This window comes from Balaenoptera acutorostrata, chromosome 1 (assembly GCF_949987535.1).
Source record: "Balaenoptera acutorostrata chromosome 1, mBalAcu1.1, whole genome shotgun sequence".
NCBI lineage: Eukaryota > Metazoa > Chordata > Mammalia > Artiodactyla > Balaenopteridae > Balaenoptera > Balaenoptera acutorostrata.
In genome coordinates, this window is record NC_080064.1 from 180,013,837 (window position 1) to 180,039,778 (window position 25,942).

At 38.2% G+C, this 25,942-nt stretch overlaps 1 protein-coding gene and 1 non-coding gene across 3 annotated transcripts in view; both read left to right on the top strand.

Annotated features, from left to right (window-relative positions):
* RAB3GAP2 (RAB3 GTPase activating non-catalytic protein subunit 2) overlaps positions 1-25,942 on the top strand; it is a 92,307-nt gene that overhangs the window by 43,654 nt on the left and 22,711 nt on the right. For both annotated transcript variants that reach the window (XM_007172066.3, XM_007172067.3), the window contains exons 9-21: positions 1,777-1,875; positions 8,078-8,226; positions 9,436-9,515; positions 9,639-9,728; positions 11,471-11,610; positions 13,495-13,711; positions 14,283-14,426; positions 14,663-14,745; positions 15,098-15,162; positions 18,936-19,026; positions 21,059-21,186; positions 23,912-24,125; positions 24,511-24,608. In XM_007172066.3, the coding sequence (XP_007172128.2) occupies positions 1,777-1,875; positions 8,078-8,226; positions 9,436-9,515; positions 9,639-9,728; positions 11,471-11,610; positions 13,495-13,711; positions 14,283-14,426; positions 14,663-14,745; positions 15,098-15,162; positions 18,936-19,026; positions 21,059-21,186; positions 23,912-24,125; positions 24,511-24,608 (1,598 nt within the window). The remainder of the gene's footprint in view (positions 1-1,776; positions 1,876-8,077; positions 8,227-9,435; positions 9,516-9,638; positions 9,729-11,470; positions 11,611-13,494; positions 13,712-14,282; positions 14,427-14,662; positions 14,746-15,097; positions 15,163-18,935; positions 19,027-21,058; positions 21,187-23,911; positions 24,126-24,510; positions 24,609-25,942) is intronic.
* LOC114236459 (small nucleolar RNA SNORA36 family) lies at positions 4,154-4,285 on the top strand. The gene has a single exon (XR_003622409.1). It is a non-coding gene; the product is annotated as a small nucleolar RNA SNORA36 family (small nucleolar RNA).

A 25,942-nucleotide genomic window follows, 5' to 3' on the forward strand; every position in this document is an offset into this window, starting at 1 on the left:
ACCTAAATATAATCTATATAGGCAGCTACATCATTTCCAGACTTTGGCATGAAAAGTGCACAAATAATCAATAATTTTTAATCTTTACTACCCATAGTTTACACTCTGATGCTATTATGTCTTTAGAAGAGGATATTGGTTTTCATCAAATTCAAGATGCCATTGATTATAAGGTGCACTATCATTTTCTGTTTCACTAAGAAGTAAAAATGCTGCCAGTGAAAGTCACACCATCGATTTCCAGTTTTAGAGATGTTCAAATGTTAAAATCATGGGAACAAAAAGCCTTAAAATCAATGAAAATACCAGTGTTGGTGCTGACTTTCCCCATTTTCTTCTGGGTTTGGATAAAGGAGCCCTAATGGTCCTAAAAAGAGCAAACAAAGTTTAACTCTTAAATGATTTAGACAGCTCCCTGCAAGAAGAGTTCAATTAAGATGTGTTATCTAATTCATAAAGATTGTTCGTAAATCCAGAACTAAACTATAAGACACAAAAGAAACAATTTCTTCTAAGGAAAGAATGCAGCATCTTACATTGCAATAGAAAAATTTTCACTGTCTTTTTAGCAGATTGTAAAATTCTTGGTTATATGGCTCTTAAATAGTACATGCTTTTCTGTAAAGTCAAAATTTCTTTGAATTTTTATACCTATTTTCATAATCTTTTAAATTATTTAAATTTAGCCCACCATAAGTTTCAATATCTTTGTTATCTTGGAGACATAATAGTCACCATTAATGTATGTGCCCAAAGAGACTGGCCATTTTCTGTAGATAAAAATTCTGTCCATAAAATAAACTAGAAATAGACAATTGTGTTTTAATTGGTATCGTCAGCCGTTTCATTTTTACTATTTTTGAATTTCCGTTTATTTTGTTATGTATGAGTCCATAAAGCCATTTTATCTACTAGGAAGTAAGTAAGTAAGCAAGCCACTTTGTGCCCTCTTATTTATTTTAAGTTGCTCTAAAAATAATTCTGATTACTTAGCTGCAGACTGTTGTGACTTTTATTTCACAATATAGGAAAACTCTCTTCTTGGCCTTACTCTCAAATCTGAAGTGCTAAGAGGATTGATTACATTTTTCCTTTATCAGAGTACTTCTACTTCCAGAATAAACAACCAGAATCCAGCCGTTTTCTAATATGTAGCATGAGAATGTACTGATGACTGGGGCCTTGGGCGTGAACCTGTGGCAAGGGCTGGAACTGTTGCTTTTCTTTGCATTGTTCACTCCCTAGGTGGAAATGCTGAGGTCAGTGATCAGCATTGCATTCATTTTTCTGGCAGCGCTATCGCTGTTAGCATACCTTTCTGGCAAGCCTGGCCTCAGTTACTGGCATTGGAGACCTTTCTGTCACGTGTCCTTTGCTGGGCATATCGTCAGGTCTCGCTGAGGCACTGGTTGCTGTCCCCAGGATTTCATCCACTGTCTTACTCAAGGGGGAGAAATTCGGTACTTGGCTTCTACTGCAGTTTGAATTCACCTTGATTTTTAGTGGTAGTCTAGAATTTTTAATAGTCTTCTCTAATTCCTTGAGTGTTCCAGAATCTCTTATGACAGCCAGCTTCGTCTTTCAATGTTTGCATTTTATGTGCGTTGTCTTGGTATGAATAAATCTCACTGTATGCGTCGTTTACATTACTTTGCCTCGTTATTTTTAGTTGAAATTTTAGAATAATAAACCAGGTTATTCTTGATGAGTTTTTGATAAAGCTTCATTTTCTCCATTATATTTAAGTTTGGATTGTCTAATTTTTATCTTTGACAGCTGCAGCATCAGGCAATGAGAACATACAGCCACCACCGTTAGCTTATAAGAAATGGGGTCTACAGGATATTGACACAATTATTGATCATGCTAGTATTGGTAAGCATGACTAGTTCCAATGCTTTTGGAATTTACTTCTTATACTTTTTGATTAAAGTGTCTCATTTATTGGAAATGTAGATTTATTCTCATGTGAAAAGAATATGCATGCATTGTCTTTAGTGAGACATTTGGAAGGTAGTTCAGACTTAGAGATGATCAAAGGTTAATGTCTTTAAGAAATGGTAGCAGTTTTAGCACTTATGCCCTCAGCAGCAGTACTGTACAGTTTTAAGTCACCCGCTATTTGACTTTTTTTTATACAGATGAGTTTAATTCATATAATTACCAGATAGATCAGTCTTTGACAAATGTAACTTTTAGACCAGAAAAATACAGAGAAAAGCAGATTTTTTCTTGCAGCCAGTATTTGAAGGCATACTGTCTTAGGTATCGGGAATGCAGAGGTGGAAAGACGTGGGTCTCTGCTGTCAGGAAGCATGAGGCCAGTTGGGAGAAACATGTGAAAACAATGCAGTACCACAGCATGATGGTTGTCATAGTAGACGAGTGGACCGGCTGTAGTGGGAGCAGAGGAGAAGCCCCCAGCACCAAGGGAATCAGGGAACAGGAGGTTGACTTCAGTCTGAGATGGAAAGAATGAGTAGGACTTGACCAAGAGAACAAGCATGGGTGAGGCACTCTAGCCAACAGGTACTAGGCCTGGGGTGGAAGTGCCTTGTGTGCAGGAAAAACAATGAGAACTGGCCCAAGCGAGGCCAGTCTGTAACTAGGAGTCAGGTTCTGAAGGCCTAGTATACTATGCGGCGGAACTTATATCTTTCTCCTCGCCACGTTGAGAGTCGTTGAAGAATTCTGAACAAGAGAATGGTATTATCACTTAGCCTGTTGGAAAAATCACTCTGGTGGAAGTTTAGAGGTTGCAATGTAGGGGGTCAAGACTAGAAACTAGGTGCAGTAAGGAAGCTATAATAATCTCGGTAAGAAGTGATGGGCATCTAAATTAAGAGTAGAAATGGGTGTGGAGAAGAAGGAAATGCTATTTTAAAATATATACCTATTTTTTTCTGTTTAATAATATAGTATATGCTTGTTAAAATTTTCAAATAGGACATAAAAATATAAAGAAAAAAGGAAAAAAAAATCCCTCTAAATCCTACCGTCTAGAGATACTCACCATTGGTTTTGTGGTAAACATCCTTATAGACGTGTGTAAGTGCAAGTGTAATATGTGTATGATTATGCAGAGATATGTCTTCATAAAAGGATTCTATCATGCCAACTACATTGTAGCCCTTTTCTAATCAACATATTACAAAGAGGCTTTTACAACAGTTTTGCTAAATATACATTTTCTCAGAGTCCTAGTAGAAGACAGATGGCATCCTTGAAATAGGATAATTGAAAGAGGTTTTATTTGCAGAGAAACTACTTATACAGATGTGGTATAGGAGAACCACAAAGGATAGTACAGCGTCTTGCGGGCTGATTAGCAGTGCAGCTGTTAACCACTCCTAGGCCTAAATTCTGCTCATTGGAGATAATGAGTAGAATCAGCGCCTTAAGAGCAGGATGGCTTTTGGCCAGTGGTCACAAGGAAATAGATATCCTGTGTTCGTTCTCCTCTCTGTCTTTGATGTCCTGGTGAGACTTCCCATTGTCTGAACCCAGCTTGAAGTCTGGGCTAATAATATGCACACACTGGCTCCTCGGGGCCAGCAGGGAGAGAAGGAAGGAGTGTGAATCCAGATGGGGGGAACAGAAGATACCTGACACACAGATTATCTTTGTGTATTGTTGCATTTCTGGTACAGAATACAGGTAGACCTTGTTTTATTTTGCTTTGCTTTATTGCACGTCACAGATACTGCTTTTTTACAAACCCTGTGTTGAGCAGGTCTGTTGGTGCCGTTTTTCCAAAAGGATTTGCTCACTTCGTGTCTCTATGTCATATTTTGGTAATTCTTGAAATATTTCAACCCCTCTACCAGCAAAAAGATCATGAGTCGCTGAAGGCTCAGATAATGGTTAGCAATTTTTAGCAATAAAGTATTTTTAAATTAAGGTAAGTACGTTGTTTTTTTAGACATCATACTCTTGCACACTTAACAGACTACAATATAGTGTAACCATAATTTTTACTTGCACTGGGAAACCAGAATATTCACTGACTCACTTTGCTGGGATATCTCCTTTATTTCAGTGGTCTGGAATTGAACCTGCAGTATTTCTGAGGTCTGCCTATAATCTGTAATAAGCACCTTGTTGGTAGACATTCGTTTGTCTTTACTTTTTGCTAACATAAAAATGTGCGAAATTCCAAAGTGTTGAGTTCAGTTCAGGGTGACTTCCCTGTTCTGTTAATTAAACTTTGGAACATTGAGACAGGCTAGGAGAAATGATTGGATAGAAAATATTATTCTATTCATTTATCTCCCAGCCTACAAAATGAAAAAAAAAAAAAAAGTGCCATGAGCTTTATTCTGTGTACATCTTTATGTAGAGGTCTGACTAATTCATTCCACAAAGAGATGAATGAATACCTGTTACATCCCCAGGCACTAATATTGGTGCTAGAGATACAAGGCAGACAGTACCCCTGCCCTGATGAAGCTTACATTCTGGTGATCGGGAGATAAAAAATAAACAGTTAAACCAAATGAATAAATAGGGTAATAACGAAATGTTAGTAAACATCATGAAGAAAATAAGCAGAGGGTTATGACAGAAGTAAAGGAAGAGGGGACTCTGGGTAGACTGGTGAGCAAAGGCCTCTCCTGAGACATGCAGGATGGGAAGAAGCCGAGATAGAGGCCCGGAAGGTGGGGGGAGATGGAAGACTGGAAGCTTAAAGAAACAGAAGGGAGGGCTTCCCTGGTGATGCAGTGGTTAAGAATCCACCTGCCAATGCAGGGGACACAGGTTTGAGCCCTGGTCCGGGAAGATCCCACATGCCGCGGAGCAACTGAGCCCGTGAGCCACAAGTACTGAGCCTGCGCTCTGGAGCCCGCAAGCCACAACTACTGAGCCCGTGTGCCACAGCTACTGAAGCCTGCATGCCTAGAGCCCGTGCTCCGCAACAAGAGAAGCCACCACAATGAGAAGCCCGCGCACCGCAACAAAGAGTAGCCCCCGCTCACTGCAACTAGAGAAAACCCGCGCGCAGCAACAAAGACCCAACGCAGCCATAAATAAATAAATAAATAATAAAATTAAAGAAAAAAAAAGAAAGAAACAGAAAGGAGGTTGATGTGACTTGATTGTACAGTGAGGGGGAAATGGGACCAGGTAAGGTTGGAGATGTAGACTGGGGTCAGATCACAGAGGGGTGAGGAGTTCGGGTTTTATTCTAAATGCAGTGGACGTCATTGATGGAGTCTAAGTAGGGGATATTTAAAAATACCCCTCTGACTGCTCTTTAGAGAGAGGCTTACAGAATAAAGAGAAGACCAGCAAGGAGTTTGTTGCAATAAGAGAGAATGAGGCCTTTGTCTAGGGAGGAAGCAGTGGTGCTAGAGAGAGGTAGACAGGTTGGAGATGTATTTGCACTTGCTAAGGGATGGGTATTAGAAACGAGAGAAGGAAAAGAGTCAACGACTTCTTAGCTTTTAAGTTTGAGCAGCTGAGTGGACGATCAGGCTTTGGCTGAAATGAGCATAGAAGGCAGAGGTCTAAGCGGACAAGTGGAGAGTTGTGTTTTTTACAGGTTAACTTCTGACACAATCAGACATTGAAATGGCGATGCCAAGTAGACAGTTGGATATACGAGTCATGAGGTCAGGAGAGAGGTCCGGAGTATCCATGTAAGTTTGGGAGGGAACGGTTAACTGTGGAATGCATCCTAGAATTCAAGAAAGGAGGAGGTCCGTTGGATTTGACAACATAGAGCTAGCTCTTCATTGACCCTGATCTGAGAAGTTTAAGTGGAATGGTGAGGATGAAAGCCAGATGGGGGTACATTTAAGAATAAATATTTCCACCCCCTACTTTCAAAACTCAGAAATGCAAGAATAGGAAATCAACTCACAGCATCTCCATTTTGACTCCAGTCCTGACCTCTGCACTAAACTTCTTACTCATTTTCCAACTACTGAACATTTCCCCCTGGGTATCCAAACTTAACAGATCCCAAACAGAGTTCTTGATTTCCTCTCCTCACACTTGGTCCTCCTTTGTTCTTCTCTCTCGTCTTCGTCTGCTTTCGCCCGCACCAAAAGCGTTTGAGTCCTCCTTGGCAGTTCTCCTTTTCTCACACTCCTCGTCCAGTCCCCTTCGTCTCTCCTGCCCCCACAGTAGATCCTGACTCTGACCGAGTCTCATCTCCGTCGTTGGCAGCATGGTGGTGCATGCCACCATTGTCTCTTGCCTGAACTTGAGGAGAAAAAATTCCTAACTGGCCTTTCTGCTTCCTTTCTCTGATCTCTCAAATCTGTTCACCAATTAGCAGCTAACGTGATCCTTTTGAAATATAAGTCATAGTTTTGTCCTTTCTCTGCTCACAACCTTATGGTGGCTTCCCATCTTATTCCTGATAAAACCCAAAGGCCTTACGGTGGCATCCAAGGCCTGACATTGTCTGGTTTATGGTACCTTTTGACTTCATCTCCTGCAGAGCTCTCCCCTCCTCACCGCCCTGTTCCACCACGCTGCTCTCCTTACTGATCCCCAGATACACCAAGCATCCTCCCACTTTGGAGTCTTTGTAACTGTTGCCCTTTCTGCTTGGAAGGTTTTACCCAGCTAGTCACATGGCTCTCTCCCTCACTTCGTTCAGGTGTCTGTTCAAATACCATTTTGTCAAAGAGGCCTTCTTTAGCCAGTATAATAGACCTAGAAAATTATCCAGTGAGTTTGACTTTATGGAAATTTATGTTAAGAAGAACTGTAAGGTGTTTCAAAGTGCGGAAAGGCCTCAGTTGTTCAGGGAAAACCCCAAATGACAAGGTAGTAATAAATCCAGAAAAGAAAAATTCACGTCTGAGGCAGTGTAATTACAGTAGGCAGCTTGTCTCAGCAGTGAGTTCTTTATAATGAGAACAGAGAGTGTGAATTTAATTTAAAAATTGAGATATGGTTATATTGGAAGAATATGGGGGGGAAAAGAGGGGCTATATATATGCTATGTCTTCATTTACCTTAAATCAATGAAACATAGTGCTAAAATTGGTGAATCAAAAGACAACAGTCCTCTAGAGCCCACAAATTTGCCACAATATAGAGAGCAGGACAGAATGTTAAATAATACCACAGGGATGCAGTCAGCAAAATCTAGACTGTAGGAAATTAGTGTCCAACAGCCTGGTTTCTTCAATCAATAGATTTCAAGAGATTTGGGCATGGGAGGGTAGAGGGGCAGAGAAAGACAGTAGGATTTTGGGCTGGTGTTGTATGCCCATTTGTGGTCCTTACTCTAAAACTCAGGTGTATTGTTTTTCTCTGACAATGATCAGCTCTTTTGCTGCAGACAGCAGAGAATGCAGAAAGTTTAGGTCAGATGCTCTCCTACCTTTTTGGTCGGGGTGTAAAATCGGCAGCACTCTACAGTATGCAACGTCACAGTACTTAATAAATTTTTTTTAAAAATGTAGATCCCCTTTGAGCCTGCACTTCTGTTTATGAGGATTCGCCATACAAATGAACTTATGTATAGATATGCACAGATCTATCAAGGATATATGTTGCAGCATTATTTGTAGTGGCAAAAGGTGGGAAACAACATAAATGTCCATCAGAGGGTCAGATCGGTTATGGCATGGCCACACAGTGGAATACTCTGAGTGATTGCCAAGAATGAGGCATGTCTCCTTGATATTTTATTAAATTAAAGAAACAAGGCACACATCAGTTTATTTGGTGTGCTGTCATTTATGTACATATAACATTTCTGGAAAGCAGCATAAGAAACTGTTGCAGTTGTTACCTCGAAGAAGTGAACTAATACCTGGAGATATTGGTGGACTCTATATTTCTTGTAGCATTTGAATTTGTATCTGTTTAAAAAATTAATATTTAAATTTTGTAGTATTCTATAGCTTAGAGTAATTATAGATGGCAACTTTAATATCTTATGAATGTTTTATGACATTGATCTTGTAGCTTTTGAAAATGACTTTTGTCTGTTAAATGAAACTCAGCAGTTAGCACCTTAGAATGGAGTTGAAATAAAAACCTAATAACCTAAAGTGACAATGTCATTTCAGTTCATTAAAATCATGCGTTGTTATTGCTGTTTTATCGTTAGGTATTATGACTCTGTCCCCTTTTGATCAAATGAAGACTGCCTCCAATATAGGTGGATATAATGCAGCAATTAAAAACAGCCCACCCGCCATGTCTCAGTATATCACTGTAGGGTCCAATCCATTTACGGGCTTCTTCTATGCTTTAGAGGTAAGTGTTTCATCACTGATCTTGATTTTTCAACATATCTACAAATTGGATATGGTAACATAGCCTTAGAAAGATTAAGCAGTGTACATTTCTAAGTAAGCTAAAATTAGTCTCAACTCACTTTCTTCTAAATTCTTTAGATTAACTGAGAAGGTACTAAAGTCAGTGTAAAACAAGCAGCCTTCTTTGTTTCTGATGCCCCGAATTCTTAGTTGAGTTGTCTTTAAATATTGGTGCAGTAATCAGAGGCTTAGTGTTGTTAGTGATGTCAGCCCACCAGGGATTTGAGTAAATGAGGAATTGTAAAGACCGAACAAGCCGCCAACTATAGTTGATAAAGTGGTGAAAATTGCTTCCTAAAATTGGGAAAAATTAGGTGTTAGATTTAGTATCTCCTGTTGTTCGCTTAAAAAGCACCCTTCTCAAAATGGTTCAAACCATCTTTTTGCTTTAATAAAAATACATTAAAAAAAAAAAAGAGGGGGAGGGATAAATTAGGAGTTTGGAATAAATATATACACACTCCTATATATAAAATAGATAAATAACAAGGTCCTACTGTATAGCACGGGGAACTATATTCAATATCTTGTAATAACCTATAATGGAAAAGAATCTGCAAAAGAAAAATATATATGTATATATATATATATATATATATATATATATAGCTGAATCACTTTGCTATACACCTGAAACTAACACAACATTGTAAATCAACTGTACTTAAAAAATTTTTTGTATAATATGAAACATTTCTAAATAAAAACTGGTTAAAAAATGGAAAGAAAAAAAAAAGAGGGAAAAGGGCCGGTTGTATATGGATAAGAAATCAATAGCCCTGGTAGAAAAATGCCATTTTAATGTCCTAGTTTAAATTTTTTAATTAATTACAATTTAAAGAGGGAAATCCTAAAGATAACTAAACTAATAGTGATGTTACTTTTTTTTCCTTTTTTTAATTGGCCATGCCACATGGCTCGCGATATCTTAGTTCCCCGAACAGGGATCAAACCCCGAGCCCCCTGCAGTGGAAGCACGGAGTTCTAACCACTGGACCGCCAGGGGATTCCCTTACTTTTAAACTGTAGAGTTAAAACTTTTGATTATATTGCTACCTCCTACCTTTTTAAGGTGCATCTCGTTTAGAAAATATATTTTGTTTATCTGTCAGCTGTTGTTTTCTCTTTCAAATGTTCTGTTTTTCAGGGAAGCACGCAACCATTATTATCTCATGTTGCACTAGCAGTGGCAAGTAAACTCACTTCTGCTTTATTTAATGCTGCCAGGTAATTACATCACAATTTAAATGATCTAATTTGCATCTCACTAGGTTTTAACTTATATTTTGATAGTCTGCAGTTTAAAACTCTGGAAGCCCTGGTTTTAGTCTGAATTTTCTTTCTTTTCAGTGGTTGGCTTGGTTGGAAAAGCAAGCATGAAGAAGAAGCTGTCCAGAAGCAAAAACCCAAGGTTGAACCAGCTACCCCATTAGCTGTAAGGCAAGTCTGTCGTGCTCTTCTCACATTTTAGTATTTTTAGGAATGCGCTCTTGAATTAACGGTCTTTCTGTGTGCTTAGCTGATTTGTTGATTTCCTGAGTCTTTGGAGCTTCTAAAAGTCATTAATGTGGGACTAATTTTTTTTTTATTTTTATAAATTATTTTATTTTATTTACTCATTTTTGGCTGCATTGGGTCTTTGTTGCTGTGCACGGGCTTTCTCTAGTTGCAGTGAGCCAGGGCTACTCTTTGTCCCGGTACACGGGCTTCTCATTGCGGTGGCTTCTCTTGTTGTGGAGCATGGGCTCTGGGTGCACGGGCTTCAGTAGTTGTGGCACCTGGGCTCAGTAGTTGTGGCTCGCGGGCTCTAGAGCACAGGCTCAGTAGTTGTGGCGCACGGGCCTAGTTGCTCCGCGGCATGTGGGATCTTCCTGGCCCGGGGCTTGAACCCGTGTCCCCTGCATTGGCAGGCGGATTCTTAACCACTGCGCCACCAGGGAAGCCCAATGTGGGACTGATTTTTTCCACCAGAATGTAAAGTCCACGAGGACAATGATTCTTGCCTGTTTTATCACAGCTGTCTCCCTGTCATGTAGTGGGGGCTCAATATGTATGTGTTGAGTGTGCTCTTCTACAGACACCTGTACACTTAGCTTAAGTTGCAGGAAAATTGGGTTTTTGATAGCTGTTGGATTTCTTTCTGTAAAAAGTTTGGTTTGTCATTAAGCTGTAGAAACTCAAAAAGGACTTAGTGATGTCTTTAAAAAAAATAAAAATAGGGGGTCCCATGCATCCAAGCACTCTTCAGCATGCTGGCTTGTGCTTCCTTGCTTGCTTCAGCAGTGCTGTAGGATATTTAGTGGATTCGTCAGGTTTTGTGGGGAGTGAGCATGATTTTTGCCTGATTTTGTTTTTAAATCATTTTTTATTACTCAAAAGAAAGGGAAAGAGAAACCTCCTCCCCTTTTTTAGATGTTCTTAAAGAGATATAACTAATTATCTGTTATTAAAATTGATTAAAGATTATCTTCCAGGGTTTTTTCCATCTTAAAGTATGTTATAACACATTACATTTTCTAAGATCACCCAAGAATCAAGAAATAAGCCAAAAGGCCCTTATGCATCCAAATAGATGTAACAGAGTTTGAGTACTTTGTCTCAGGGACTTTTTTCAAAATGAGCTCTTCTGGTCCTTTCTCAGTACCTCTTACTTTTATTTTACTCACAGTTCTAATAAGATTGATAATAGACCAAGAGCAGTTTACAGATAACTATTTAGAAGAAGGAAAGTTCTTGTACCTGCACTGGTATCAGCAAGATATGATATCTAGAAAAAAAAAAGAGAACAGATCAGAAATCAGAACTACACAGATGCCTGTGTAGGAGCAGAGTATTCTAAAGTTTAGTTGGTTGTGAGGGTATTGTTTCCTATGATGTATCACTTAATCAAGGAAAGCTAGTTGTACTTGAGACTCTCTGAAAATAGGTTGTGGATATCTATATAGAAAATCTCTGAAATAAAACCTAGGTGTTTTTATTTTGTAATAGAAGAAATTTCCTTATGCATTTTGTATTGCAAAATGTGGTGTGATCAGTCAATAAATTAGGTATTAATCCATAGAAAGTTCATATTTCTTATATAAAAACAGATTCAGCCTATTTTGTTAATGCATTTCATTATTCTTTTATATATTTCTAGATTGCACTTTGATTTGAGCTTTCTGTTTTCTTTCAAATATCAGATTTGGACTTCCAGATTCTAGACGCCATGGTGAAAGTATATGTCTGTCTCCATGTAACACGCTGGCAGCAGTAACAGATGATTTTGGCAGAATTATTTTGTTGGATGTAGCTAGAGGAATTGCAATACGCATGTGGAAAGGTACTTTCTTACAGAAATCCAGAAAAAAAAGTTAATTTGCTTTCTACCCCAGCAGTTGGACAGTGTTATCCTTCTTCAGCTTCTGGTTGATAACAGTGTTTATTTTTTTACGTTTATGCTTTTTGTTTGTTTGTTTAAACCATAAACTCAGATCAGCAACACTTGATCCAGTAGTCTAACTGATATATCCTTTAAGTTTGACCAACTCATAGGCACTTTTAACCTCTTCCTTACATACCTCTTTTCAATTCTCACTCTCATTGTCAATTCCTGAATTCAGTTTCTTGCCCCCTCGAATGCCAAGTCTTTCAGATTTAAGATGGCAAAACCTAGCAAAATTCATTTTTTTCTGATTTGACTTCCATATCTACGTGCTTGGGTCAGTTCACTTAAGTGTCTCAGTAACTTTGTCAGTTAGAAGTTGCACTTAGCGGCAAACGATAGAGCCAAGTACAGGGTTGATAGGATGTCACTGTGATGTCCTCAGGAACTCAGTTTCTTTCCATGTAGCTTCCCCATGCAAGGTAATCTCATGGTTCAAATGGCTGCTGAAGCTCTAGCCTTCTTATCTGCATCCCAGGAAGGAGGAAGGGGAAAGGAAGACTGCCAATTTAGTCCACTTTGAAGATACTTTCTGAAGTCTTGCCAAGCTTTTTCTACAATACATTAGCCAGGACTTAGTCACATGGCCAAACTTAACTATAAGGGAGACTTGAAAATATCTAGGGACATTGTCAACCTGAGTAAAGTAAAATCTCCTTGACCAAGGAGGACGGAAGAATGCATTGTTTGAAGTTATCTGGAATAGCAACATGTCAGCACAGACTACTGGTTAGAAATCACAGTTTTGGTGCAATCTGGTCCGTTTTCAGCATTGTGAGGAATAATGGATTTGAGGGCATTAAATTACTGTGGACCAGACTGAGGCCACTATTAACCTTCTTGCCAGAGAATTCCTGCAGTGTTTACCTGCCACATGTTTAAGTGTCTTTAGAAATAGGTTTTAATGCTGCAGATACATCATTTCTCCCTGAAATGGTGTTTGTCTTGTGAAACAACATCAAGGGTGTGTTCTCAGCAAGACTTCTCCAGAATATATACCGGCTGGTCCAAATCCACTGTGGCGATCTTATCGCTGCCTTTGTTGCCCGTCCTTCTGCAGCTGGTGCGGTCTGTCGTTTTCCTCCCTGTACCGGGAGGAGAGGGGCCACCCTCAAGGGGAAGACGTGTCAGCTGCATCTTTCTTCTCACAAGCCGGAGCTGTTTCCCATCACTCTGCTGCCCATGTTTTCCCTCTGTCTGCACATCACCAAGGGACTTGAATAGCAGGGAACCAATTTGATCTTTTTCTTATATTTTAATTGTATTTTTAAGTCTGAACCTGATAACCTCCCCAGAATTTTTTAAAAAGAGGGAGGGAGGGGAATGAGATGAGGAAAGGGTGCTCATGAAGAATCCAGGATAACTGATTTTTTCATAAGGAAAAAAAAAAGTGATCAGAAGCAAATATAGCAAAATCTGAAGTTTTAATAAGACTTGGTGATTTAGTGTTTATCATAATTATTATCTTCTTTTCTGTTTAATGTATTTCATAATAAAAAGATAATATACTTTTTTTTAAACATCTTTATTGGAGTATAATTGCTTTCTATAGTGTGTTAATTTCTGCTTTATAACAAAGTGAATCAGTTATACATATACATATGTCCCCATATCTCTTCCCTCTTGCGTTTCCCTCCCACCCACCCGATAAGGTACTTTTACAGCTTTTCTTAAGGCTCCCCCCCACGCCACCCCCACCAGAAACATCCCAGAGTGCTTCAGGAGGCTACTGCTAAACCTAGATGACATAACTAAGTAGCTTTCCTTTCCTCTGTCTCCAAGGGTATCGAGATGCACAGACTGGTTGGATCCAAATTGTAGAGGACCTCCACGAAAGAGTGCCAGAAAAGGTGGACTTTTCCCCCTTTGGAAGTCCTCAGGGTCCAAGTCGAGTAGCTCAGTTCCTTGTGATCTATGCACCGCGGAGGGGCATTTTAGAAGTGTGGAGCACACAGCAGGGCCCTAGAGTCGGTGCTTTCAATGTGGGAAAGCACTGCAGGTAAGCTGCAAACGCCGGCCTTTTCCTGGTTACAGAAAGGAATGCTTTTGTTAAAGTAAAGCTTTTATTAAAGCTACTTATTAGATTACAAGTTGTTTGAGAATTGAAATGTCCTTTATTATGTTTTTTTCCTGCGAGTGCCTGGTATATAATTAAGGATTAAGTATTTAATAACAAAGGAATCTGATTGAGGAGGCCGTGATATGCTACTGAATTAAAGTCAGGTTTGGTGCTGCCATTTGTCCCCAACCCTTACTTACACTGTGGAGGCTCGAAAGGAGAGATTCTTTCCAGTTCCCCTGGTGATGATGTTGAGTGAGGTGAATGCTTTGTTTGCCACTGCAGCTTAGGCCTGATTGTGTTCATTTAATTTTCTAGCACATTTTAACAAGGTACAAGAACCCTGCTAGTTGGGTTCTGCTTTACTTATGTTTTTGGTATCAGTATTTATTTGCCTTACTAATGCTTCTGAATTGATAATAACGTAGGGGTCCCAAGCTGTAATAATAGCACCTTTTAACATTTTTCCTTTCTCTAAGATTTTTACCATATTGGTATGTGATTTCCTCAGGCTTCTGTATCCTGGCTATAAAATAATGGGCTTAAATAACGTTACCAGTCAGAATTGGCAGCCGCAGACTTACCAGATCTGTCTGGTTGATCCAGTGTCTGGAAGTGTGAAAACAGTAAATGTCCCTTTCCACTTAGCACTGAGGTAAGTTCTATCACGTGCCAGCTTACTTATGTCCCTCTGCTAACTTTTCCTGGTCCTTTATTTGCTATTTGTTTTACTTTGTTTCGTAGCTATCGTTTTGTTCTCTTTTCTCATTAGACTGATACCTTTAAAGTTAAATAGGAAGAATAGAAGGGAAAAAGAAATCTGGAGTGTGTCAGAATTAGAAGGAAAACAGTTTCACATTCTGTAAGAATTTGTTGTATTTATTGTTTTAGTGATAAGAAGAGTGAACGAGCCAAGGACATGCACTTAGTGAAGAAACTGGGAGCCTTACTGAAAGCAAAATCTCCCAATCTTGGTAGGTGTCCTTCAACAAAAATGAAGCAAACTGTTATGTCATTTTTAAAAATTATTAGAATATTCTAAATGGAACAATCAAAACACTTCAGTGCATTTATGAGCTATTTCGACTCCTTTTTGGAATGAGGTGAGGTACAAGTAATCATGTGTAGTTTTTACTGGAATTACTCTGGAGGATGAAATGTGCCATCGAGGGAGTATTAAAATGTGTAACAATAAAACGATAATTTCCGAGAGAACCCAGAAATCCTTTAGACTGACTGATATTGCAAATACATGATTTTTTCTTTCAGAATAAAGTTTAACTGTCATAACAGTGAAAATTTTACTTTGGTTAATTTTCTTTCCAGATTTGATTGAAACAGAAATAAAGGAGTTAATTCTCGATATTAAGTACCCTGCAACCAAAAAACAAGTAAGTGCATATAATAAATGAACTTTCTTCCTGAGTAGCTAGTACATATCCTTCTTAACAAAATCTTTTTTTTTTCCTATTTCTTTCCAAACATGACAGGCTAAAATCTTCCTTTGTGTTTTCATTCACGTTCATCCTTTTTTATATTCCCATGTGGAAGCTTCTATTGTTTCTTTTTTTCTTTCTTCTTTTTTAAATTAAGTAATATTACCATACACGGAAGCACATGTGTTTTATACACATACACAAACCCATACATAGCGTATATTCAAATTAAATAATAATAAGACAAAGACGTGTATGACCACCCACCTTAGGAAACAGAAAGTTACCAGGAACTCTGAAGAGCCCTGCACGTCCCTCCTCCATCCCATCCCCTTCTCCCATCCCTAAGGTAACCAGTCTTCAGAATTTTGTGTTCCTTTCTCTTTTGCTTTTCTTTACGGATACAGCATTTCTGTATGGCTCCTTTAAAACATATTGATGCATTTTCTGCTTTTTTGGAACTTTATATGAACGGAGTCATGCTCTGTCTTCTCCTGCGACTTACTTCATTCCTTCACCATTGTGTTTCTGGGACTCATCCACATTGCTGCCTGCGGCTGCAGTTGACTCATGTACCGTGCTATATGAATTCCACTCTGTGACTGCCATTGATTTTTTCACTCTCCTGAGCTTGTTTCTAGTTTTTTGCTATTAACAACAATGATAGTGTGATTATCCTTGTGCATTTTTCCTGGTGCACATGTGTAAGAGTTTCTCTTGAGTTTATACCTAAGAGTGGAATTTGCTAGGTATGAGCTTTGGCTGTACTAGCTGGTGATAAATTGCTTCTCAAAACACTCGTACTAATTTACATTCGCATTTATCTTAAAACCTATGTATTGATATCTCTCTGTAAGTGAGTCAAGTGGGTGTAAAGCGGCATAAACACAGCAGTGAAAAGCAGCTAAACACCATTATAAAAATAAATTACTTTTAAAAACCCATGAAACAAAGACAGTGAAAGAGAAATTCTTACAAAATTCGTGGAAGAGACCTTGTTGCCCCACAGCCTCAGCCGCTCGCGATACAGTCAGACTGGTTACCTTTTCCAGGCTCCTGGTTATAACATGGTGACTCACTGTATTACTCCCACTCCTCCTATCCACGTACCTCAGAATGCTGCTCAGGTTCTAACTATAAATTCTTTTTTTTTTTTTTTTTTTTTAAGGATTTTCTTATTTATTTATTTATTTATTTATTTATTTTTGGCTGTGTTGGGTCTTCGGTTCGTGCGAGGGCTTTCTCCAGTTGCGGCAAGCGGGGGCCACTCTTCATCGCGGTGCGCGGGCCTCTCACTATCGCGGCCCCTCCCGTTGCGGGGCACAGGCTCCAGACGCGCAGGCTCAGCAATTGTGGCTCACGGGCCGAGCTGCTCCGTGGCATGTGGGATCTTCCCAGACCAGGGCTCGAACCCGTGTCCCCTGCATTAGCAGGCAGATTCTCAACCACTGCGCCACCAGGGAAGCCCTCTAACTATAAATTCTTACATGACACATCAATCCTCATGGATGCCTCTGAACTCTACTTTTAATCAGAACCAGAGAGCTAATGACTATAATCGTCCCTCAGTATTCTCAGGGGCATTGATTTCAGGACCCCCTGTGATACCTAAATCTCAGGATGCTTAAGTCCCTTATATAACATGGTGTAATATTTGCATGTAACCTATGCACATTCTCTTGTATACTTTAAATCCTCTCTAGATTACTTGTAATACCTAACACAATGTAAGTGCTATGTAAACAGTTGTAAATACAATGTAAGTGCAATGTAAATAGTTGCAAGCGTGTGGCAAATTCAAGTTTTGCTTTTTGGAACTTCGTGGAATTTTTTCTTTCCAAGTGTTTTCAATCCATGGTTGGTTGAATCTGCAGATGCGGAACCCGTGGATACAGAGGGCTGACTATACTTGTTTTCTAATTATTTCATGTATGTTAGTCAAGCTCCCCAACTTTTTCCTCTTTACCTCTTTTAAGCTCCTTTAAACAGGGACCTTACCAAATACATCATTTTCATAACGCACAGCATCTAAAGTAGTGGGATGAGTTAGTGAATACTGATTTCTTTCTATCCCTCTTATTCTACGGTGGCAGTCTTTTTTTTTTTTTTTTAACATCTTTATTGGAGCATAATTGCTTTACAATGGTGTGTTAGTTTCTGCTTTATAACAAAGTGAATCAGCTATACATATACATATATCCCCATATGCCCTCCCTCTTGCGTCTCCCTCCCACCCTCCCCATCCCACCCCTCTAGGTGGTCACAAAGCACCGAGCTGATCTCCCCGGGCTATGCGGCTGCTTCCCACTAGCTATCTATTTTACATTTGGTAGTGTATATATGTCCATGCCACTCTCTCACTTCGGCAGTCATTTTTTAAAAACGCTGTTTATCGTTTTATTGTAGAACAGGCAAGTCTCTGACTTTTAACTGAGTTTTCCATTCCACTGACAGTACTCATGGGCTCTCATCTTCCTCAGGGCAGCCTCCGTTATTAAAGGGATCTTGTGAGAAGGTGGGCATGTGGAGAGGCAGTTTAGGGCATCAGTCGTGGAAAGGAGGCTCATAACCCACACAGTTCTTCTCATTTTGATACCATCTTTCTTATCTTACATCGTGGAACAACAAAATTGGGAAACTTCAGCATAGTGCAAACTGTCTTCTTGATTTTTTTTGTTTTACTCTACTACTGAATTTTGTATGAAGCTATGAATTTTATTAAAAATACTAGACAGCCTAACAGTGAAAGTTGTGTATTGTTTTACAACAGTTAAGGGAGAAAAGAAACCAGTTTAGACTTTGGAAGACTGAATAATAGGACAGTGAGCCAGCTGCTAGCTTGTATAATAGTAGACAGAACAGAGGCAGATTACATTTTCCAGGGTATTTGCCTCTTTTGGTCACTTTCTTTATATCCTCCACCCAGTTGCCTCATCATAGGCCGGACCAACCTCTTGAGCCGCCCTCTACGCCCATTTCTCCTCCACAGACACACAGAGTTGTTGTGTTACAATCTGATATTTGTCTCATGCCACATTCTTAGCCTACCTTTTAGACTATTTAATCTCATCAATCAAAATCCAATTTAATGTGCTGATATGAACAGATAAGTAGGAACTTCAGGTGCTGTGTCTGACCCATTTGTGATTCTGATGGTTGCTTCTTTAGGCATGAAGAGGGATTTTGGAACTGATGATGACCACTGTTAAATATCTACTAGTGGGTAGGAAGCGGGTAGGTGGGGAGTGTATATATATATATATATATATATATATCTAGCATGGCCTGTGGATTCAGCCAGCCATGCTCAAGTGCAGTAATATGGCAGTAATTAAGTTACTGTCTGCTTTTATTATTGACATGACAATGACAGTGTCTGCTTTTCATTTATACCTATGGAGTATAGACTTATTCAGACTCTTATTGGTGAATACCTTTATCTCTGTTTCTGTTTTGTCTTGGCCATTCTGTTGAACATCAGTTGCCTTCTAAGTTGTTTCATTCTCAGTCTGGACTTTCTGTCATTGTACCATGTTTGGCATGACATGAAATTGATTACATAGTACTTATGATGCAACTTTAATTCTCAGGTAAGTATAATAAAACATCTTAAAAATGGAGCTTCCCTTTGAAACTTGGGGTGGTGAAAGTATAGGCATAAATGTAAAATTTAAAAAACGAAATCATTGCCTTCTAATTATGAGAATTGCTCCATATCTTTCTTCTAGGCATTGGAAAGCATTTTGGCAAGCATACGTTTACCATTTTCCTGCCTTAGAAACATCACTCAGACTTTAATGGACACTTTAAAAAATCAAGGTAATAGGATTTGTACTGACTGGAGGTTATGGTCTCATCTCAAATTTTATAACTCTGACGATAGAAAGTATTAACTGCTTATGATGCCATCATGTTACTGTATTTTTTAATTAATGCATTCATTTTTTTATTTTCGGCCAGGCCGAACAGCTTGTGGGATCTTAGTTCCCTGACCAGGGATCGAACCTGAGCCCTCAGCAGTGAAAACGCAGAGTCCTAACCACTGGACTGCCAGGGAATTCCCCATCATGTTACTTTAATGTGGAAATAATATATAAGAAAGAAGGAAACTTATTTCATACCTTTAGTATTGGGGACTTTTTAATTCCCTGTTGCTGTTTTAATTCCCTGTGTGCTGTTGATCTTCCTCTGAGCTTTCTCTGAATATGTTGCCTCTGTTTCTTACTGTAAATATTTTTAATTTGACTCCATCTACTGGGAGGAAAGATGTCAGTGCAGAACGATGGGAAGTGATTATGGTGGTAATAGCTGTAGAGCGTTGTGAAAGCCATTGGCAGGAGGGGACGGGATGGCTGGTGGTGAGCAAGAGACAGCCGGGATCTCTTGCGGCCATTATGTCTTACTTAACTTTAAGTAATGTTGTTTTGACTAGGATACTGATTAAAAAAAAAAATCCTAGGCTTTGATGTATGTTTTGTTAATGTATGGAATCCACATTTTTTCATCCATGTCCCTCATGACCGGAGCTAGGACTTCCAAAATCACAGACTATGATTACATGACCAGTTCTGAGTTTTCTGGTTGTTTTTCACTGTTCAGAATTTATTTGTCTGGAAAAGAATTACATCTGTAACTGTGGGTTTGTAACTCCATATTCTGTCCAGCCGAGCTAGAAAAATTTAATTTATTCTGAATTCCTAACATCATTTAAAAATGTAGTGTGTGATGCAGTGACTTCATCTAGTCATGACTTTTTGCTTGTTGTGTAAATATGAAACCAGCTGTGTATTTAATTATCTTTAAGCCAACTTAGAGTAGCTTAATAGATAAGTCGTAATATGCTGTTTCAGGACTTTAAGCATCCTAATTTTGAGAATTTTTCTTTTCCAACACATATGTAAAGCTGATTCTTGGTAAATAGTAAACTCCTGTAATGCATACAGCTTGTTAGAAATACCTCTTTCAAAAAGTATAGTGCACTGATAAAGTCCCCCTATCCCCTAAGGCCTTAAACAATATCAAAATTTAGTAAATTAAAAATTATCTTGCACTAGGCTGGGAATAAACCAGACACCATTGTCAGAGTTCTGTAACATCACTAGTTTCAAGTTCTACCCATAAATGAGACTCCTAAAAATGTCAAGTATTTAGTATGCTAAGTTTTATTATGGCTGTAAGAACTTGGACAGTCTTCCATGTTACTATATCCCATATCAGAGTTCTTGGGAGTTTTCAGTGTGTGCCTTTTTAGAGAATAAGTATTCCTTTGTATTAGAAATAAATATTTAAATTATCATATGTGTTATACAGAGAGTGAGTATTTTTCCAGCACTAACTTTGAAAAAAAACCTGATTGATGGAGGATATTAAGTGGAATTCTACTTTTTGCCAGCCTTTCTTGAGGATACATCTGTCACAATCCACATTTTCTGGTTGAATTATAATATCTTTGACCATGATAATAAGAAGAGCCAAGCAACTTTCTATTTGTCTTTCCTCAGGGTGTGAGCATAATAGACAACATATGATTGACGGGGTGAGGGAGAACATTTTCAAACCTGTTTCCAAATCATTTATTTAAATTTGAGTACTAGACTAAAATATTTCTTCTTTTTTTTTTTTTTAACGTCCCCTGCTATTAGAGCACCTTTATTTCATTTAAAAATTTAGACATTTTGCCATGACGGGAAAATTTATTTTTGCCTTCTTAATCCATTTTAGCTTAAGCATCCCAATATTTAATAAAATAGAACATTAAGGAATTATGTAATAGTAAGAGATTTAATGAAAGAAAGGCCTTCTTTATCAGTCTGTTAAATATATCTCTTTATTTTTTCCTTCTACCTTATAGAGCTTGAGTGTGTTGATGAAGGATTGCTACAGTTTTGTGCCAATAAATTGAAATTACTCCATCTTTATGAGTCTGTCAGTCAATTAAATTCCATTGATTTTCATTCAGACACGCCATTCTCTGATAATGTGAGTAATCCCATTATTCATTATACAAAATAATCTCTGATTATTTTTTATTTTTTTAATTGGTAGTAAAGGAGTAGAATATTAAGTGGTTTTTTTTAGGTGTAAAAAAAAAAGTATTTTCTTTACAAGACCTTCTGGCTTTCCGTGCCTTGCTGCTAAATTTATATTATTTAGGCTAGAATATTGATCTTATTGTTAATCCATTTTTAATACCTAGAAGCATTTGGTTTTCCTTATTTTTTAAGGTTACTTCTTACAATACAACTTCTTCTGGACAGGGTTTACGAATTAAAATATATGCAATTTACTGAAGTAGCAAAACTTGAATTTCTTTTAAAGAAAAAAAAAGATTCTGCCAAACAGAAGAGACCAGCTTTTCTGTGTTGTTGTTAGCAAGCTCAAACTGCTCTGTTGTTTACTATGTAATGAAATACATTTTAAAAAATATTTTATCTTACATCAGAGTGTTTAAAGTAATTGTGGAAAATGTTCTGTATTTTTATTCTATGAAACGTAAAAAATTGATAACACCTTTATTACAGTGCAGTGTTGCTCATTTCTGAGGAGAGTGTACAAACTTCTTACTTTCCATCTAGAGAAATCGAATTTCTCCTGATAGAGAATAGAGAGAAATATTGTCCTCTCGTCCCTCGACTACTATGTGACCTTGGGCAGGTTGCCTGGCATCAGGGCCTCATGTCTTTTATTTGTCCAAAGGAAAATTATTAAGGTGATTTTAGTGATTTTTCAAGTCACTGGTAATGCTTTTAAAAAACTCATCTGGTGTATCTGAAAGTTAATTGAGTTTTTTTTTTTTTTTGTCTGTTTATTTATTTATTTATTTTTGGCTGTGTTGGGTCTTCGTTTCTGTGCGAGGGCTTTCTCTAGCTGCGGTGAGCGGGGGCCACTCTTCATCGCGGTGTGCGGGCCTCTCACCATCGCAGCCTCTCTTGTTGCGGAGCACAGGCTCCAGACGCGCAGGCTCAGTAGTCGTGGCTCACGGGCCCAGCCGCTCCGCGGCAGGTGGGATCTTCCCAGACCAGGGCTTGAACCCGTGTCCCCTGCATTGGCAGGCAGATTCTCAACCACTGCGCCACCAGGGAAGCCCTAATTGAGTTTTAAAGTGGATGCCTTTTATTGTAAATACACATACATGAATAAAAATTTTTAAACAGAAAAATGAGAGAAGGTTTTCCCTTTGTATTGGAAATAACCTACAAGTCCTAACATCTTTTTTTATCTTTGGGGTTCTAGATGGATTTTATAAAGCATTTTAACAATCTCTTCCCAATAATATTCTGTGAGTGCCATTATAAATGACAAAGCCATTTTTCAGGAGCTTTTGTTTTGCTATCTACTTCACGAATAGAGAAAAATCATTTCAAGCAACAGAAAAGTTCAAGTTGACTAAGTTATGTCTATAGGATTGCCTGGACATTTCATAGATTCTTCAGTGCCTAAATTTTTTTTCATAAAATCAAAACTATCTCTCTTGAACCCTGCAAAGGAAACTTAAATATATGGCATTAATAATCCCTTGTAGAATTCATTTCCACTTGATAGCCCGAATATAGTGTGCAAAAGAATTATAAACTTTTAAAAATCAGTTGACAGATTGTTTTTTTATTATTTTTTTTATCTTTAAAATGCTTTTAAAGAATTAAAACCATATTTTGCTGTAGACTTATTTGGATCCTTAAAAAAACATGCAGTCAACTTCTAGGCTGAATGGCTAATTTTGTACATACAAAACTAAAATTCAAATCTAAACTAATTCATTTTTGCTGTCTGTAGGACATAGTTCATGTAAGTTTGGTATAGCATTGAACCACTTGTGTGTGTTCCTTAGCATTTTGCAGTTTACTACTTGTTGTTAAAACAACATCCATAAGTAAATAAATAACAAAACTGCTCTTGTTTAAGAATGCAGCTTTAATCATGTAGCATGAGGGGAAGAAAGTTTTGCTTGCTCTGGCGAATTTATGGTCTTTTAAGCATGTGTGTGCGTGTGTGTGTGTGTATGTGTATGTGTGCACTTGTCCCTAATTTAGAAGAATAATAGTAGATCAGGAGATGTTTCTGCCCCTAAGGTATGTAAAAACAGTTTGAAAGGCTGGCAGGTTGTATCTCTGCAGCCCCAAGAGCCACATAGAGGATTTATATGTAGATACAGTGAAGACTGTTTTCCACTGCTTTTATTTTATAATGTTTATGCCGCATAATAAACAAGCATTAAATTTCAAATAGTTCTTTAGTTTCCTCGGAATCACAAGAGTTGGCTGTTGACACCCTTTTAATATTTTTTTTTCAGCAGAGAAAGGTTCATTGCAGGGCCAAACAAGGAGAACAGGTGGCTCATGCTCAAAAACCCCGAACTCCCTGATGGTTTTGGGGGAAAAGCTTAAATTTTTTTTCTGACTAAGCAATAATACATGTTTATTAAAATTTTGACATTTTAGAAGAGTATAATCTCAAGAAACTTTCTAAAAGTGGTACTTTCAGTAATATGTAGTATTTCAAGATTAGTTTATTTAAATAACCTCCTACTCATGAATTGAGAGTAAAGTTTTAAGCAGAGCACATCATAGCTATCACACTAATTCAAAAGTCATCATCTTGTGCTTATAGTCTTGCATTTCATTTCAGATGATAGTGTTGACACTTACGGAAGAGTCATAGAAAGAGACATCTATTCAGAACTTTTTTTTTCCCCCCTATATTTAAGGACTTGGCTGTGTTACTAAGGCTTGATGAAAAAGAACTCCTTAAGCTCCAGGCGTTATTAGAGAAGTATAAACAAGAGAACGGCAGGACTGCTGTCCGATTTTCTGATGATAAGGATGGTGTGTTGCCTGTCAAAACATTTCTGGAATATTTAGAATATGAGAAAGATGTGATCAGCATAAAGAAGATAAGTGAAGAGGACTGTGTGGCTTTAGGTGGGTAGAAGGAGAAATTGCTCTTTGAATCCTCCCTATTCTAGATGAAAGCCTGGGGGGAGCTTATAGCATCTCCAAGATTGAGTTTGTTTTGAAATTAATTAACCAAAGAATTTAATGTGTGTTTTACAGTCAACAGAAGATCCTCTGGACAGGTAGGCACTATGTCGTAAAAGTTGTACTGAATTAGTAAGTACGCTTAGGAGACAGTGTCAGACATGTAATGATTTGCCTTCTGCTTTAATCACTTAAGCCAGTTAAACCACTGATTTCTCTCCTCTCGTGTTGTTTTGCTCCTCTGGGGATCTAGGTTGCAATTCAGGAAGATTGTGAGTCCAGATGGTAAGTGGTCATTGACTGACGTGTCTTGTTTCTGTTTTACCAGGCAGTTTCTTTTTTTGGAAGTGTTTATGTGGAGAGAGCTCCACGGAGGATATGTGTCACACTCTGGAGTCAGCTGGACTTAGCCCCCAGCTGTTGTTGGTAAGGTTTCTTGTTTCTGGATGCTCTTCTTCCTTGCTACTGTCATCCCAGACGTGTCAGTCTCTCTCTTTTTTTTTTTTTTTTTACCATTGTCTAAAGCATATCATAGAACATACATGAAAACTTTCTGAAAATGATCAAGGAAATTTATAATCACTGTATTTAATTGAATAATATTACCTTACTTTGCTCATTCTCTGTGAATTATAACGAGCATATTCCGTGGCTGGCCTAGAATAAATTTAGAATCTGTCATGTATGTGCGCATTTACAATGGATTGTGATCATCAGTAAAAATGTTCATATTGGAACTAAAGAGATCTTATCTGGAGAACAAAGGAAAGTTCCCTTAAAGCATTACAGAATTATCAGACATTCCCAGACTTTGCTATATATTAGGATTTAATCTCTGTGCTATAACAAATGCAAATAAAAGAATCCTCCAATGGAAAAACTACAACACTAAATTTTCACCCTTTCTGAAAAGGGCAAGGGAGTTACCCCACCATCACCATCCTGCCCTTTACCACCTCCCACATGTACACATACACACACTCTGTCACAGCCCCACACACATCTTAAATTTTGGCCAGGATTTGGGCATTCCACCTCTATGAACTTGTTGACTGTGTTAACGTATTGTTTCTTAAAGAGATACATACTACATGATTTTATTTTCATAACCTTTATAAAATAACACAGTTGTATAGAGAGAGGACAGCTTAGTGGTTGCCAAGGGTTAGGGATGAGTGTAGGGGAGGAGACGGGTGTGGCTATAAAGAGTTAATAGGAGGGAGTCTTGTGCCGATGGTGGAGTCAAGTGTCTTGATCGTGGTGATGGTTATGTATGCAGTGCTACACGTGATAAAATTGCGTGATGCAAAACGAGTGCCTGTATTACTGGTGAAACGTGCATCAGCTTTATGGATTTTACAAATGGCAGTTTCTTGGCTTTGTGTAGGATGTTAACATTAGGGGAGACTGTGGGAAGGGTGCACGGGACCTCCGTGTGTATTCCTTTGTGCCACCAGTGAATCTATAACTATTTCAAAATAGAAAGTTAAAAAGAAAGGAGACAAGTATTACCTAGACCTCCGTGTGCATTCCTTTGTGCCACCAGTGAATCTATAACTATTTCAAAATAAAAAGTTAAAAAGAAAGGAGACAAGTATTACCTATCACTCAAAATTGTGATGCTTAAATAGATGAACACAGAATACTACTTATTTTCTGTTGTGTTTAATCAATTTCATTTAAATTTGTTGTCTACATTAAATCGGGGTTAGAGAAACACCTGGAAAAAACAAACCTCACACCTTTACCTCAAGCCATAT